The 16,121-nt window shown below is 33.9% G+C and overlaps 3 protein-coding genes across 4 annotated transcripts; all 3 read left to right on the forward strand.

Annotated features, from left to right (window-relative positions):
• Nucleotides 1-557, forward strand: LOC142504410 (uncharacterized). Its single transcript, XM_075617283.1, has 2 exons — nucleotides 1-247; nucleotides 478-557. Exons 1-2 carry the CDS (start codon nucleotides 1-3, stop codon nucleotides 555-557), a joined length of 327 nt encoding a protein of 108 aa, XP_075473398.1.
• A 2,346-nt stretch (nucleotides 558-2,903) lies between these two features.
• On the forward strand, nucleotides 2,904-6,346 carry LOC142555286 (uncharacterized). 2 transcript variants are annotated; one of them, XM_075666088.1, is made up of 6 exons: nucleotides 2,904-3,171; nucleotides 3,319-3,413; nucleotides 3,839-3,907; nucleotides 4,140-5,163; nucleotides 5,286-5,696; nucleotides 5,812-6,346. In XM_075666088.1, exons 4-6 carry the CDS (start codon nucleotides 4,142-4,144, stop codon nucleotides 5,909-5,911), a joined length of 1,533 nt encoding a protein of 510 aa, XP_075522203.1. In that variant the 5' UTR covers nucleotides 2,904-3,171; nucleotides 3,319-3,413; nucleotides 3,839-3,907; nucleotides 4,140-4,141; the 3' UTR covers nucleotides 5,912-6,346. The 2 variants fall into 2 exon arrangements, with proteins under 2 accessions (XP_075522203.1, XP_075522202.1); XM_075666087.1 differs by lacking the exon at nucleotides 3,839-3,907.
• Nucleotides 6,347-10,229: 3,883 nt separating this feature from the next.
• LOC142555287 (uncharacterized) lies at nucleotides 10,230-13,431 on the forward strand. Its single transcript, XM_075666090.1, has one exon. The coding sequence runs from the start codon at nucleotides 10,600-10,602 to the stop codon at nucleotides 13,291-13,293; it is 2,694 nt and encodes an 897-aa protein (XP_075522205.1). The 5' UTR covers nucleotides 10,230-10,599; the 3' UTR covers nucleotides 13,294-13,431.
• Nucleotides 13,432-16,121: the final 2,690 nt, after the last annotated feature.

A 16,121-nucleotide genomic window follows, 5' to 3' on the forward strand; every position in this document is an offset into this window, starting at 1 on the left:
ATGCCATGGAGACATCGGAAGACCATCAATCCTGAGGATTTGCTTTACGCCATGGAGACGACCAAGTTCCACAACTATGCAGAAACTCTGACTCAGTTCTTGAGGAGGCAGAGGGAGGAGCACCTGGCGCGCGACTTCATGCGTGACAGGCCTTTGATTTGGCCCAATGTCATCGACTCCGTCCAGGCTCAAGACCAAGTGCTAGCCCAGCAAGTGGTGGATCCTGGGCCTCAGGATGGGCTAACCGGTTCAATTATGATGACTTATAGATTTGAAATACCACTGCACTTTTTATACTAGATGATCAGTTGATTATTTGATGGAACTCACACAGTGTCAGATAAATTTAAAAAATTATCAGACGAAACGAGATAATCAGTTGATCACCTCGTATAAAAAGAGCACATCACCGGTGCTGTGCTTTCAACCACAGCAGAGGATCTAAATAAGACTTATATACGTCCAACTTGGGTGAAGGATCATCCAGTGGCCCATCAATGGATGCTGGTGTTGAGTTTCCATTGGAGGAGTTTGACGTCTACCAGCCGTTTAAATGAAAAGAGAGTGCAAAATCTGTGCTTTTTTGGGTATCTGAATTGAATTCCTGAGAACACAAATATTTCAAGTTTTGTTTGTCATAATCACGGTGAGATAAGATTTTCGGGGGAGTCGAATAAATAAAATTATACTCGTTCGCATTCATAAACTTTGACAATCACCCCGTTTCCTTTTTTTTTTTAAAGAAAGAGTCCGTCGAAAACGAAGACGTTTAAAGGAATAATTACGCGAAGAGTCATAATAATGACAAGAAAATAACAAAATTCAAGAAATTATTATTTATTACTAATTTAATACAAGTTTAATTGTTAAACAATATTTTAATTTTTTGTGTTAAAATTTTAACTATCGTGCAACACACGTGAGTGTGCCTTACTACTAGTAAGCTATGACCACCATGTTGCCATTTGAGACAAAATATAGTGAAGATATTTTTGTAATGGCAAGCCAATCATGTGTAATAATCATCAAACTATAACATAATTTTTTATGTTATCAAAAAAAAAAATATTAGTATATTGATACAATTAATATATTAATAATATCTTAAGGTTATATTTAGGTTTGTTTGATAGGATCTAATCAAATTACATGTTTGTTTGATATTTTATGTAATGATTTATTAAACTTTTAATTTATCGTGCATCGCACGTGCGTCGTACTTATTGACAAAAAAATAAAGAGCCTAACTTATTGATAAAAATAAAAAACTTATTGCAAGCCATGACCTTATGTCACCCTTTGGGAAAAATATATAGCGAGGATATTTTTGTAATAGCATGTCAAGCATGTGCAATAATAATCAAAATATAACATAATCTTTCATGTAATAAAAAAATATTAGTATATTGATAAATTAATATATTAGTAATGAATAAGAGTCTTTGTTGGGATAAGTATTTTTAAAAAAAAAGTTTTAAGTATTTGATAAGTGAACAGAACAAAAAATATGCGTTTTTATAAGGTTTTGACAAAAGGTTTTTGAAAAATCATATGAATATACGATACAAATATTCGGGCCGAAGACAGTAGCTTACAAATTCATATCAACCAGGTAAACTTACTAGTCAAGTCTCGCGTGACAAGCTCGTCTAAGAAGATGTTGGTAAGGAATAAAACACATTACTAATAGTAATATGAGTAGGTCTCTTGTGAGACGGTCTCACGTATCTTTATATGTGAGACAGGTCGATCCTACCGTTATTTACAATTAAAAGTAATACTCTTAGCATAAAAAATAATATTTTTTTATGGATTAATCAAATAAGAGATCCATCTCATAAAATACGATCCGTGAGACCGTCTCACATAAATTTTTTCCTAGTAATATATAGCTATTCCAGCAATTTGTGCCTCGCTGTGCAAATAGTAATATATATTAAATTCGAAACATATGCCCGAATCAATGGGAAATCTCAAAAGAGTTAATAAACCCTTATGAAAAATAAATAGACGTTTAATCACTTATGTTTATTTAAAAAAATGCTTAGAGACCTCCTATAAAAATTATTAATATGATTGTAACATCTTTTGTTGTATACAAAATAATTGTTCATCATATTTCATTCATATAATTCAAAATCTAATTAGTACAAAATAATATAAATTAAATTATTTTTTAGTCAAGTTGTGATATTTTATTTTTTGATAATTCTATACTGTCATGTTGTAAAATAATATTACATTTACTATGAAAACATTTGTTACATTCAAACATATAAAATTATGAAGTTGAAATTATTTGAGCTTCTTTTTAAAAAAAAAAAAAAAAGCATAAGGAGTTAAGCTCCTATTTTATCTTTCATAGTGGGTTTATTAACATTTTTGATATTTCACAAAATCGATAAGAACTCATCCGATAACATAAAATAAAATATTTGGTTATAGTCTACTCCAATAAAAATCGAAGTAGCTAACAATCGATTGATATCGAGAGATCTCACTGTAGTGATGACGACAATGAATCGAATCTAAAACCGGCGCCGTATTAAACTCGTTCCGACCTAATGGATTTAGGCTCGGTCAAAGTGGGTTCATAATGAGTATGAGATTTGACGGAACAACGTATTATTATTATATATATATATATATATATATATATATATTAAGAATCTATTTATATTTTTTATTTATTGAATAGTATACTCTAATCTCTAATTTTATCTCGTAATAATTTAGAACTGAAATAATTTATTTAACAACGATGTTTTTAAAATGAAAGTATGTAATTATAAAAAGTAGCACAAAGTTGAAGCAAGCATGAAGACGCATAACATACATGCATACATAGATACATATATATAGTTAGTTGAAAATACTGGCGCCAAAGGGACCCTGATGTCAGTTTGTTCTTATCATTTCTTGAATTTCCACCCGAAAAATTCGTTTCTCCTTCCATTACCATTCCACGGACCCATGCCCAAATTCCTCTCCCCCAAAACCCTAATACATTTCCTTGTTTTCTTGCCATCTTTGAGGAATTTTCATAATCCCATTTCTTCTTTCACGAAGAAGAAATGCTAGATTTTTATTTTTATTTAAAAGGTATGTGTCAGAAATCAAGAAACAGAGGAGCGCCTCAACATTTTACATCTTTTGAATCATCGGATTGAGGTTATGTCCCTTTATCGATAATCGGTTGTGAATTTGTGATCCTTTTCTATTAGTCACGGGTTCTTATGTTTTAGCTTGATCTTGGAAGAGGTGGTTCCATTTGGTTGAGAAACATGGGTCGATTTGTTGATGATGACTTGTTTTCAGATTCTGAGATTGGTGACGGCCGATAATTCTCCATTCGGAAAACCGATGCTGGGCTGCCAGTTAGCTTCATTAGCTTGGACATCTTTTGAGCAAAGGTGTGGTTGCTTCCTCTATACTGATGTCAATTTAGTGGTTCACTTGTTGCGATTTTCGTTTTTTGCTATCGCATTGTGTTTCTATTAATGTTAGTTTTAGACCATGGAAAGATTGCAATGGTATTTTTATTTGTAATTGTGGGTTGGGTGAAAAGACTAATGGTTGATTTCATGAAGAAGCAGATTAAGTATTATGTACTATCAATCTAAAAAAATTCCCCGTGTTAGTTGGTTTTTTTTGGACCCTAGAGTATTATTAAGAGGAGGATTGACAGTTTTCTGAAGAAATTTATGTAGTTTGGTCAGAAGTTATTTATACTTCATTAATTGGAAATTCAAGGCTACTTTCTCATCTGTTGCAAACTATAATGCAAGAATTAGACATAGCTTAAACAAATTAAAATCTGAATTTTTTTTGGTTGCAGTAGCATTTTGCTTCTGTTTCTGGGGAAGTCATCGTGATTTATTTTGAACATAGTTTGGAGCTAGTTAAGGTGACTTCCGATTGATCCTCTGCTTAATCAATTACAAGGTCTATAATAGGACACGACTTTTCATCGTCCACTCTTAGTTAATGAAATTCATGAATACTTTCTGTAGTTTCATGGCTTCTTGATCTTGACATTGTTTCTGGATATTTACTCAATGTTAATTGACATCGGACGGATTACCTGTGTGATGATGATAAAGAATTTATATGCTTTGAAGACGTTTACTCCATTTCAGGCATGGATCATGGACGTGAAAGCAAAAATGATTTAAAGGCAAGCACTAATGCTTCTCATAATAAACGTGATTCATGGGCACCCCTGATTTCACTCGTTGATTCGGACAATGGAAGTGGCAGCCTACCAGAGTCAGAGATTAATCTAGAAGAAATAGAAATTGGGCGTGACTCGGTGCAAAGTTTAGATTCTTCGGGAAGGTCTTCAACCTCATCAAACTCCTCATCCGGTGATTTCTTCCAAGTTATTCCTCATACGCTTCCCAGGTCCCATCCATCAATTGGCATTCCCAAACCTAATGGGGGTATCAAACAGTTGTATAAAAATGACAGGGTTGATGTTTCAAATGAGGCCTTGTACAGGCTAGAAGAATCTATCACCGGCTCTCCAGAATCCACTTCACGATTTTCAGACATTACCCATGAATCTTTACTGCCACAAATGTCACCAACTCAATCTCCTTTCATCCAAGTGATGGAAAGGCCTGGAAATTTTGATCCTGGCAGGATTCCGTCTTCTATTTTCTCTAAACCCTTGTCACCAATGGAGTGGAGTGTTGCTTCAAATGAATCATTGTTCAGCATTCATATTGGGAACCATAGTTTCAGGGGTCGTGCTTCAAAGATGGGTAAAGACATGTACAGATCAGGAGAACTACTCAAATCCGAAGAACCTTTTAACTCAAAGCAAATATACCAATCTGGAGAACTTTACATGTCTGAAGAATTATATCAATCTGAAGAACCTTTTAAATCTGGTGATCCGAAAAGAACTAGTGAGTTAAGTGGGTCTGAGCTAAATTTTTCAGCTTCCAAGGAAGTGCAACCTGACGAAAATATAGACATGGAAAAGAATTTGAGTCAGAATTGGAAGCCTGGAGCTAAAGGAGCCATTGATGTACCGGTTATTTCCGAGGCTCATATCGATCAAGGTGGCATAAATCTTGGAGAACCCAAGGATTCTTTCAGCACCAACCAACTCCCTGATAGAAGTGAAGCTATTGTCCAATCAAATAGTTTTACCAAGTTAGTGTTATTTTCAGGCTAACTCAATTAAACTACTTTTGTGTTCAAATTACTCATTAATCATTCGTATTTTGAATTGCTAATTCTCTATGATTGGGACAATACCCTTTTGTGTGTTGCAGAAAGAAGAAGTCTGCATGTTCCTTTTGTCATTGTTCCAATTGTAGACGGCTCTTCTGCTCCTGTAGTTGGCCTAGCTGTAGCTATAAATGGTCAGATTTCTCTTGCGAATGGTGGTCTTGTTGCTCCTGTAGGTCGTTTGGCTGTCCAAGCTGCTCCAATAGTTGTTTAAACTGCCCAAGTTGCCACTGGAAATCGTGCTGGCCAAGCTGCATTTGCAAGTGTCCCTCTTGCCCAAGTTGTCACTGTAAGGTTCCAACCTTTTCAAGCTGCTGTTGGTGTTCATCATGGCCAAGCTGCTGCTGTAACTGCCCTTCTTGGCCTAGCTGTAAATGCCACTGTCTTGATAGCAGTTGGTTGTGCTGTTGCTGTTGGAGTAAACCGAAAACTTCAAGTCTTGATTCTTCTTACAGGTATGCTTCGGTCCATATCTTGGGGTGTTTGGCTAACAAACATGCAACTTTAATTCTTATATTTATGCTGTTACTTTATATATAGGCATGCTGAAATATTTGTTTCTCAATGCAGTTTAGCTGGTTCTAGAATGGCGTATCCAATCTCGGTGAAGGCATCATCCAGTAAACGTTGCTATTGTTTTTCATGCCATTCCTGCTCACACTGCTGTTGAGAAAGTATGAGCTTTACTTGGCCTTCTCGTTTATGAGATGTTCTCTGGTTTTATAGTTTAAAACCGTAATGATTCATACAACAAAGCAAGAAGATTTGGATTTAAATCTAATAGAGAAATGGAACAACTTGTAATCGTAAATTAAGAACCCACAGCTTAGGTAAAACTCCGTTAATCAGTTGCATTCGGTGCCAGTCTTGGGTCCCGGAGAAGAATCAAACTTTGTTTTAGTATTTCGTTCCAAAAACGGTTTGTTACATGATCCGGGACAGTGTTAGAAAATAAGATAGTACAATTTTCCACTTATTGGTCGTACTTAATTGAAGCATGCCTCTATGGACGTGTTTATTTGGATTTATGACCTTGCTCGCCTAGTTGAATTCACTATAAAACATGTGGCCATATTCGTCTCAAGAACGCTTGTTGCACATAAATTAGTCGTTGGTTTTTTCAGAGATCGTTTTTGTTTAGCATTCCTTGATTGTTTTGGATAAACTCTTCCGTTTGTCGGACTCTGGATCCGCAAACATGTTAAGTGTTTTTATAGCCATCGTAGAAATACTTTGGATATTTACTGATAACTATCTTCTTCTAGGTCGAGTTAAGGTACTCTCATTAGGGGTGTGCAATCGATCTATTCGGTTACCGTCTGAACTGAATAGATCTATAACCGATTTTATTTCTGAGTAACCAAACCGACCGAAATTTTCATAGAAACCGAATTAACCGAACCGATTTTTTTAAATCGGTTATTTCGGCAAAAAAAATTGCGAATTTTAATACACACAAAGAAAACGTGCAGAGCTCGTAAATAACAAGAAACGTTGGAGAAAAAATATCAATAACAAATAGAAATATTGAAAATAAAATCATTGGATGAATAAATATATATAAAAATAATTGATATAAAGATTAAGGAAATAACTACAGACCATTTCAGCCCCACAAGACAATTCGATAAAATGATTTCTGAAGCACTACCTTCAATTTCTGTATCAACCGAGTATTAAACTAATACACAAAAAAACCTTCACAATTTGGAGGAATATTCAAGCTTGGTGTACAATATTCCCATCATAATAAAAATACATGACAAAATGTATCATTGATCGTTCTCTTCAACGTAATTCATTTACGAATTATCCACCGGTGTTGTTAAGGAAGGTGAGTTCAACCTAAGTTTTGCTATATCTGAAAAAAAGAAATCATGACATACAAGTATAATAAATTAGAAGTTTATTGCAATTAAAAAATCTAACTTTAACATTTTTATAAGAAAACTTACGATCTTCTAGGTTTTCCATATCCTCCAAAGTCTCTTCAACATTGATTGGAATTGGGCATGAACAAAGCCAATCTTTTATGTAAATAAGACTTTCCACTAACTTAGGAATAAATGAACTCCTAAAACAATCAAATACTCGACCACCGGTACTAAAAGTAGATTCTGAAGCAACAGCTGATAATTGAATAGCCAACACATCACGACTTCAATAAGTATGGGAAATGTATGATAATTTTGCTTCCACCATCCCAAAATGTCAAAATATTCAGAATTACTTATTGCAACATCATTCAAACTTGCATTGTCAATGATAATCATCAAAATTTTGTTAATTCTTCAATTCTTAAGCATGTCTCAATTGCTAACCTAATGGATTCATCTTTATGACTTGTAACTGGACAAAAATTGATAATCTTTTTCGTAAAGTCCAATTTTTACCAATAAAGTGAGCTGACAGGCACATATAATTGATCTTTTGAATCGGTGTCCATGTATATGTGGTCAAACAAACTCTTTGTGATGAATTTTTTAAGAAGCTTTTTAAACTTTCTCTCTCAACTTTATATAAACCAACAATATCACGTGCAACTGTCCATCTTGAAGGGATTCGAAACTTTGGACATGTTATAGCCATAAACAGTTTAAATTCATCCCCTTCTACAAATTTGAAGTGAGTTCATTAACCACAATCATTCTAGCCAAAGCTTTCCTACATATTTCTTGATCAATTTTCCAAGTAGTTAAACACGCCTCACCATCTTTTGCACCTTGTTGTAGACTCAATTGCGCCTGATTTGTTTCAATAACATGTGGGTTTTTTCTACACGAATTCATATAAGCCCTCAAACTCACATTTCCATTTTTATATGGATCACAATAAAATTCCTTCTCACAATACTTGCATTTAGCTTTAATTTCACTTTCAGAATTGGAAAATTTTATGAAATGCTCTCATACCTCACTTCTTGGTTTCATTGCTTTTCGTTTGATTATCTTCACTTTAAAATTTGTACATGTTTCTATTCCAGTTGAAGTTTGTGGAATGTAACAACTATCATCAATATCGATAATGGATATGTCTTCTTGCTTTGCCATATAAAAGTAAATCATACAATTTTCATAAAAAAATGCATATGAAAAATATCTCGTGGATAATTCAATATTTAAAATAAAGCAGATATAAAAAAACTATTTATATTATTTATCAAATTTCAAATAAATTATCAAACACAGAAATTGAATTATTGTATTATAGCTTAGTTGCTAACTTCAGCTTATAAATACACTATTCCCAACTAATCTCCCTTGAAGTTTTTCTCAAGTCTCTCGTGAAATTGGCAACATCTAGATAATTGAAATAAGAGCGAAATATGAAATTATTTCGTGACATTTACTTTCCCAAACACTTTCTTAATCTGTGTGAAAACACGCACAAGGTTACATGAGTTGGATATAGTCGAAAAATAAAAAAAAATTATATAATTGGAAGAAATGAAGTAATAAACTAGCTTTACACATCTGGTTGAATGGAAAAAAGCACTGGAAAAGCAATGCATTTATGAGTAGATTTCTAGATTACGAACTCAAGGGTCTCGCTTTTTCACAATGACGTCATGAGAACTTTGTAATTATTGTGGGAACTATAAAGATTAAATCACACATTTCATGTGTTGCAATTGTCCCATTTGTATTTCTCAGTGTTGATGTATCACTGTATACAATAGTAATATATCAGTGTCTCATTGGTGCCACGTTGGAAACACAACTAAATTTATCGAAAAAACAAAGATAATGAAATAAAAATAAAATTTAACATAAATGACCAAAATCGCAAAGAATATGACATTTACGACTAAAAAATGTAATTTTTTCTAAAACATTTACCACTGAGCCACCTTATTTTTTCTTTGAGTAGGTCTCTTGTGAGACTGTCTCACGAATTTTTATCTATGAAACGGGTCAACCCTACCGATATGTTCAATAAAAAATAATAATCTTATCATAAAAAATAATACTTTTTCATGGATGATCCAAATAAGAGATTTGTCTCATAAAATACGATCCGTGATACCGTCTCATACAAGTTTTTATCCTTTTCTTTTTACCTTACTAATTGTTTCTCTTTTAAATTTCGTAATCTTGCCAGATTTATGCAATCTCGCGCTATTCGAAAAATAAATGCTTTAAACATTTTCCCATTCTCACTTTCTCATTTGTTTTTTTGTGCCAGTCGAATTTATTATTATTATATATATATATATTTTTTAAAGTAACCCAATTCTTGTTTTACATTAAATTTTCAGCATATAATATAATAATTATCTACATATGATAACATAAATTCACTGTAAATTCTAAGGTTACGCGCTTCATCCCCAAGTGAATACACATCAAATCGTCGAAATAAATTAAAATTTCACAAAATCTTAACTAAATTGTTTGTAGAGGTCATAGGGACACACCCCCCAACCCGAGGGGGGGGGGGGTGGGGGGCTTTTTCTGTGGGTCCCACGCAATCGAAAGATTTTCGATAGTCCACACGACGTCGTGTCCTGTACAAATTCGAACAATCAGCCGTTATATTTCGCAGAGATGCTCCACGTGTGAGATGTGTCTGTGGGTCCCCTGGGCCCCACAGAAAGCATGGGTCCATCTCCGACAATTGCCCCGCCTAACGTTGCACCCTTTTGGTCCCCATGGAACCCACATTATCGAGATGTTCCCAAAATATTAATTTTTTTTTAATTTATTTTCATAATATATTTGCCTCACTTATAATAATAAATTAATGTTTATGTAATTTCTACAAATTTTCATATTATATAATATGAAATATATACGAGAAAAAAATAAATTGTCAAAAAATAAAATGTTTAATTTTGGGTGTTGATTAAATTTGTAGATTTTTTTTTTAATTAAATATGTAGATTGAGTGTAGTTGCCTAAATCTAGTTGGGGCCCTGCTTGTTTCACATTATAAAAAACCAATAGGCTTAAAGGGCGTTTGTGATTGAGACGTAGTATTGGACATAGCAAACAAGCAAACACTAGCAAATCTGCGGCAGGAGGAGAAGAAGAAGCTTTAAAAATCTTCTCTTTTTCTGAACCCATCGAGTCTGCTGCTTCCATATACCAGAAAATTCTCTAGTTTTCTGCAAGAACTGAAAGATCTTGTTTGAAAACTGTCTCAAGACTCCATTTTTTGGTGTTCCTTTTTAAGATTCTTGGGCCGTGCTTCCTCTCCTCTTGCTTTCCCTTTTCGGTCCTTTCCCATTTCAAATTTCAAGGTTTTGTTTTGAGGAGCACAGCAAACGAAATTCGTCTCAATCTTCGTTTCTGGGTATTTTTTCAATTTTTTTTTCCCTGGCAAGTGTTCTGTTTTAGTTCCTGAAAAGTGGGAAAAATGGTGTCATTGGGTGCAATGGGGAGGGAGAACTCCGTGTTTTCTGCAACCAAGGGTTTGGTTTCTTGTTTTCTTCTTCTGTGCATTTTTTTGTCCGTTTATGGGAAAATTCTTGATGACAAAATGGCTCTACTTGAATTCAAGAAATCGATTTCTGACCCTACTGGGATTCTTGCAAGCTGGAATGATGATGATTCTCCCAACCACTGCTCTTGGTTTGGAGTTTCCTGTGATTCAAATTTCAGAGTCACAGGGCTGTCTTTAGGAGGTAACTTTTCCTTTGCTCCTCATTGTTTTCACGGATTTGATATCAGGAGAAATTGTTCTCAAGTAAATGGAAAGTTAATGGGGAAAATCTCACCTGTTATTGGAAACCTTACAGAACTTAGGGTTCTATCACTTCCATTCAATGAACTTTATGGGGAAATCCCTGTTGAAATGTGGGGATTGAATAATCTTGAAGTGATTGATCTTGAGGGGAATTTCATTGTTGGGAACTTTTCAGGATTTGAGTTCTCGGTTCTGGGGAATTTGAGGGTTCTTAATCTAGCTTTCAACAAGATATTTGGGAAGTTTCCACCTTCCTTTTCGGAATGTAAGGGTTTGATGATTTTGAATTTGGCGCGAAATGAGATAAATGGGGATATTCCTGGATTCGTTGGCTGTTTATGGTCGTTAAGAACGTTGAATTTGTCCTTTAATCGGTTCGTTGGATATGTTCCGAGTACTTTAGGATATGATTGTGCGAATCTTGAGCATTTGGACTTCTCATTTAATTTCCTCAAGGGGGAAATTCCGCGCGCTTTGGGAAATTGTATCCGTTTAAAGACACTTTTGCTTTCCTCGAATGTGTTACATGGCGTTATCCCCAACGAGCTTGGTAGACTTCAAAGCCTTGAAGTTTTGGATGTTTCGAGAAACAACCTAACCGGTCCTTTAACCGTGAATCTTCATAATTGTGTCAATCTAACGGTTCTTGTCCTCTCAAGTCACTTTAATGTTCTTCCGAGCAAGAGATGTCCACGTGGCGAGGCGTCTCCGGATCTATCTTGCATAGAATGGAATGATAACAACGTTTTCGAAGGTTTTATTACTGATGACATTACAAAGCTTCCAAAGCTGACGATTATTCAGGCCCCCTGTGCCAATTTCAAAGGCAGTTTTCCAAGAAGTCCGAGCAGTTGTCAGAGCCTCAAGATGGTAAATTTCAAAGGCAGCTTTTTTACTGCTGAGATCTTTGATCTTCATTACCTTAACCTACACCCTTACAGATTTGGTCGAGCGTTGGTCCATGTCTTCGTTAAGAATGGAGTTTCTGAATCGATGGCGAAATCTGTTGGCAATGAAAATACTTTGTTTGTGCTTGATTTGAAAGATAGCAACTTCACCTGTCAGTGTTTGCTGAATTGTGACAGAGTATTGGGAAAAATACCATTGATCCACTCGCGAAATCTTCTGTTTTTAGAAACATCAGCTGTCGACGAAAGGATACTATGTAGCATTCATCAGGAAAACCATTTTTATCCCTTAACTTCAGTCCATTCATCTGCACCACCACCACATCAGCACAAAGGTCACAAGCCAAAAAAACATGTTCCTAAAGCAGGACGCCATTTGAAAAGTGAAAGAAACGGGCTTTCCCCCCGTATTTTGGAAGCCATTATATCTTCAGCAGTCGTTTGTGTACTTTCTCTCGTCTTTGTTGCTGTATTATGTTGTTGTATGAAAAAGAATCAACAGAATTCGAGGGTCGAGATTTCTGCATCACCTGAGTCAAGGAAAATCGTGCTTTTCAATCCCAATGGGGTACCTTTAACATACGAGAACATTGTTCAGGCAACCTGGAATTTTAGCCAAAGCAAGTGTATCGGAACTGGTGGATTTGGTGCAACATACAGGGCCGACATTTCACCTGGAAATACGGTGGCGGTCAAAAGGCTCACAGCTGAACGGCACCAAGGCGCTCCACAGTTTCATGCGGAAATCCGAACCCTTGGCCGAATCAGACATCCAAATCTTATTACTTTGATCGGGTACTGTTCCAGCGACGACGAGATGTTCTTGATATATAATTATCTTCCCGGAGGAAATCTACGTAAATTCATCAGAGAACGAGCAAATAGACCGTTTGATTGGAGCATACTTCACAAGATCGCTCTGAACATAGCCTCTGCACTTTCCTATCTTCACGATCAATGTGTTCCCCGGATCGTACACCGAGATATCAAGCCGAGTAACATCTTACTGGATGATGAATATAACGCTTATCTGTCAGATTTCGGGCTGTCAAAAATTCTTGCTAACACTGAAACTCACGCCACCACCCGTGTAGCTGGAACGTACGGTTATATAGCGCCAGAGTACGCCTTGACTGGCCGTGTATCGAATAAGGCAGATGTCTATAGCTACGGTGTGGTGCTGCTGGAACTAATGTCAGATAAGATGGTTCTTGATCCTTCATTTTACTCACATGAAGATGGCTTCAACATTGTTTCATGGGCATGCCTGCTGATGAATCAAGGTCGGATCAAGGATGCATTTGTGGAAACTTTATGGCATTCTGGTCCTCAGGACAAACTTGAGGAAATGTTGCATTTGGCCATTTTTTGTACTGTTGAATCACTTTCTTCAAGACCGACGATGAAGCAAGTGGTCGAACGGTTGAAGGCGCTTCAATCTCCTGGCCCTGGCTAGTTCCAAGAAGGTGGGAATTCTCTGAACTGATTAATTGTTGTGACATAAGGAATAAAACATGACTATAGATTTCTGATTATGTAGCTTTTAAAAGTAAAGATGACCTAGAATAGGTTGATTTCATAACAATGATCCTATTCTGTTGACTCTGTCAAGTTTTGGAAAACTACATACATTTAAAGTTTACATATATTAAATGTATACATGATTCTTGATATATATTTCAAATGGCCAAGAAAATTCTTGCATTATGTGATGGAATTCACATACATATATGTTGCGATTTAAAACTTCAATTAATTTGACTCTAAACCATATGAACCATCCCGAGATTATTTTTAAATCATGGAGAAGTTTGGTGTTTTTTTTTTTTTTTTTTTGTTTTTAAGAGAAATGTGAAATAGTTAATACTTGAATAATACTTGTCACGTATCAATTTAATCATAGCATAAATATATATTTATACTATATATTAAAAATGGGTGGCATTCATGATCACTAAATGTATGTTTTCTGTCTAGTTTTTTTACTAATAATGATAAAGTAAAGTGATTGTTTTATCCACGGAAAAATAAGATTATAAAATTTTTCTTCTACCATAATTATATTTTATATAGAAACTTAATATAATTAAAAAAAATGCACGTGTTTTGTACGTGAGTAACTAACGGTTAAAAATATGTTACAAAATTTGAACTATGCTTAAAGACGTTTGTACAATATCATGTTTAGAAGCAGTTATCAATCTAAATATATTAAAATGTACACAAAAAGAAAAAGTAGCATGACTAGAAGTCAAATATGTTTGCTAGTGCACTTCTTGCATGATTTTGACATAATGACAAATACTTCTAATAAAAAATAGTAATTCATCCAAATATCTATCATAAGGGAAAGAAATAAAAAGAAATTAACATATAAATAGATTTTACCAATGTTCAAAACACTTTTTTTTTTATGTAAATAGAGCACACATATTGAAACATGAATCAACTAAGTCCTCTCGAGGACTTTCTTAAAGAAAAACCTCATGTAAATACCATGAAATAAGGTTTGATGATCATATTACATTCCAAAAATGGAAAGTTCAACAAAATTAGATTTTGATTATCCACTAAAATTTTCTTAATTAACAAAAATTATTGTACTAATGTTAAAATACAAACATTAATATTCTATTTAATTATGCATTTGTTAAAATTTTCACCTCTTCTATATAAAAAAAAATAGTTTGTCTTTCTCTATTTTTTTAAGGAATTATATATTATAGTCAATTAATTTTATATCAAAATAGATAATTTATAAATTAATAGCGTTGATTATTAATTTCAAGTGCTTAAAATTTTAAAATATTTTGAACCAAATAAATATATGTAATCAATATATATTTAAATATGATGATATGCAAAATAATCAGAAAAAAATATCATCTGTAAAAGCTTTAATCTCTAGTAAATTTTCATAAATGATCACTATAATTCATATTTTTATAAAGATTGTTTGGTATGTTGAATTCAAAAGTAGAAATTAATTTTTATTTTTAAAAATTTTCTTATTAATTTCTCGTTTTATAAATAAAACTTAAAATAATCAAACTAATCAGATCGTACTGCAATAAACACAAGGAACATAACTAATTGTTAATGATAAAAAATATGCGCTTGAATTTTGAAGTATAAACATAAATAAATGAAAGACACTTGAAAATATATGTATACAATAATAGTTTCAAAATGTTGATTAATTACTTGATATAAAAAATTTTGCGAAGATACATGACAATTCCAGAGCAATTAATATATTTAGATTTTAATAAGCGATAGAGCTAGACATTTTTATGAGGGGAAACAAAAAATATTATAATTAATCATCATAAAAAATATATTAAAAATTTTTAGTTTTTTCCTCTGAACAAAATATCATAGGTAACACATATTCATATTTCAGTAGTTGGTAAAACATTATTTTTACAAACATAAATACAATTCACCATTACATGTAAAACCAAACTAAAATAAATCTTACTAAACTAGTGCAGACGATTACCAAGATAACCTCGGAAAGATGTCGGAGACGACAACTAACCCCATGCATACAAAAAATTTCTTAAGAAACATTAACTCACAAATGAAACTCATACATGATGATGATGATGATAGATTTTAAAGTATATACATGTAATTTCAATTTTCAAAATACAAAGCTTTAATATATTTTACGTAGATGTTAAAATCAAACGTTTACTGTTAGGTTAAAAGCTATAAAGTTGTTAGCCATGACATAACTTTATTTTCTTATACTTGTGGCAGCGTAGAGTACATCTACTTGGGTGCTAATGGGTCGGACTGTTAGGCTCATGAGTTCGAGGAGATGCGTGTCTATCTGCTGGTGGTGTCTCATATCTTTTAGAGATCAGTATTACCATTTTCCCTACAGTCAACCTTGTCCCAACATGGACAGTATTACCTGTCAAGATCTGATGTCACTATTTTACAATTCACTTAACCGACCAGATCAAGTGGCGTAACGTCAGTAGTTTGACGTACGATAACTTCTCATGAGGTCGTCATCTTAGTACTAGTTTCACTCATACATGATTAACTCATCATCTCCCCCAAAAAGTATAAAAATATGCTTCTTGGGAGGTGACTTGAATACATGACCTCACTCTGCTATCAATTGTTAGGATCAAGTGCTCACAACTAGGTCCAAAAGTTATATTTGTTAAGCAAGGCACAACTTTATTTTCTTATACTTGTGATAGCACATAGTGCACTTACTTAGGTGCTATGGGTCGGGCTGTTAGGTCCATGAGTTCGAAGATGTGC

The sequence above is a fragment of the Primulina tabacum genome, chromosome 9 (assembly GCF_025594145.1).
Source record: "Primulina tabacum isolate GXHZ01 chromosome 9, ASM2559414v2, whole genome shotgun sequence".
Lineage (NCBI taxonomy): Eukaryota > Viridiplantae > Streptophyta > Magnoliopsida > Lamiales > Gesneriaceae > Primulina > Primulina tabacum.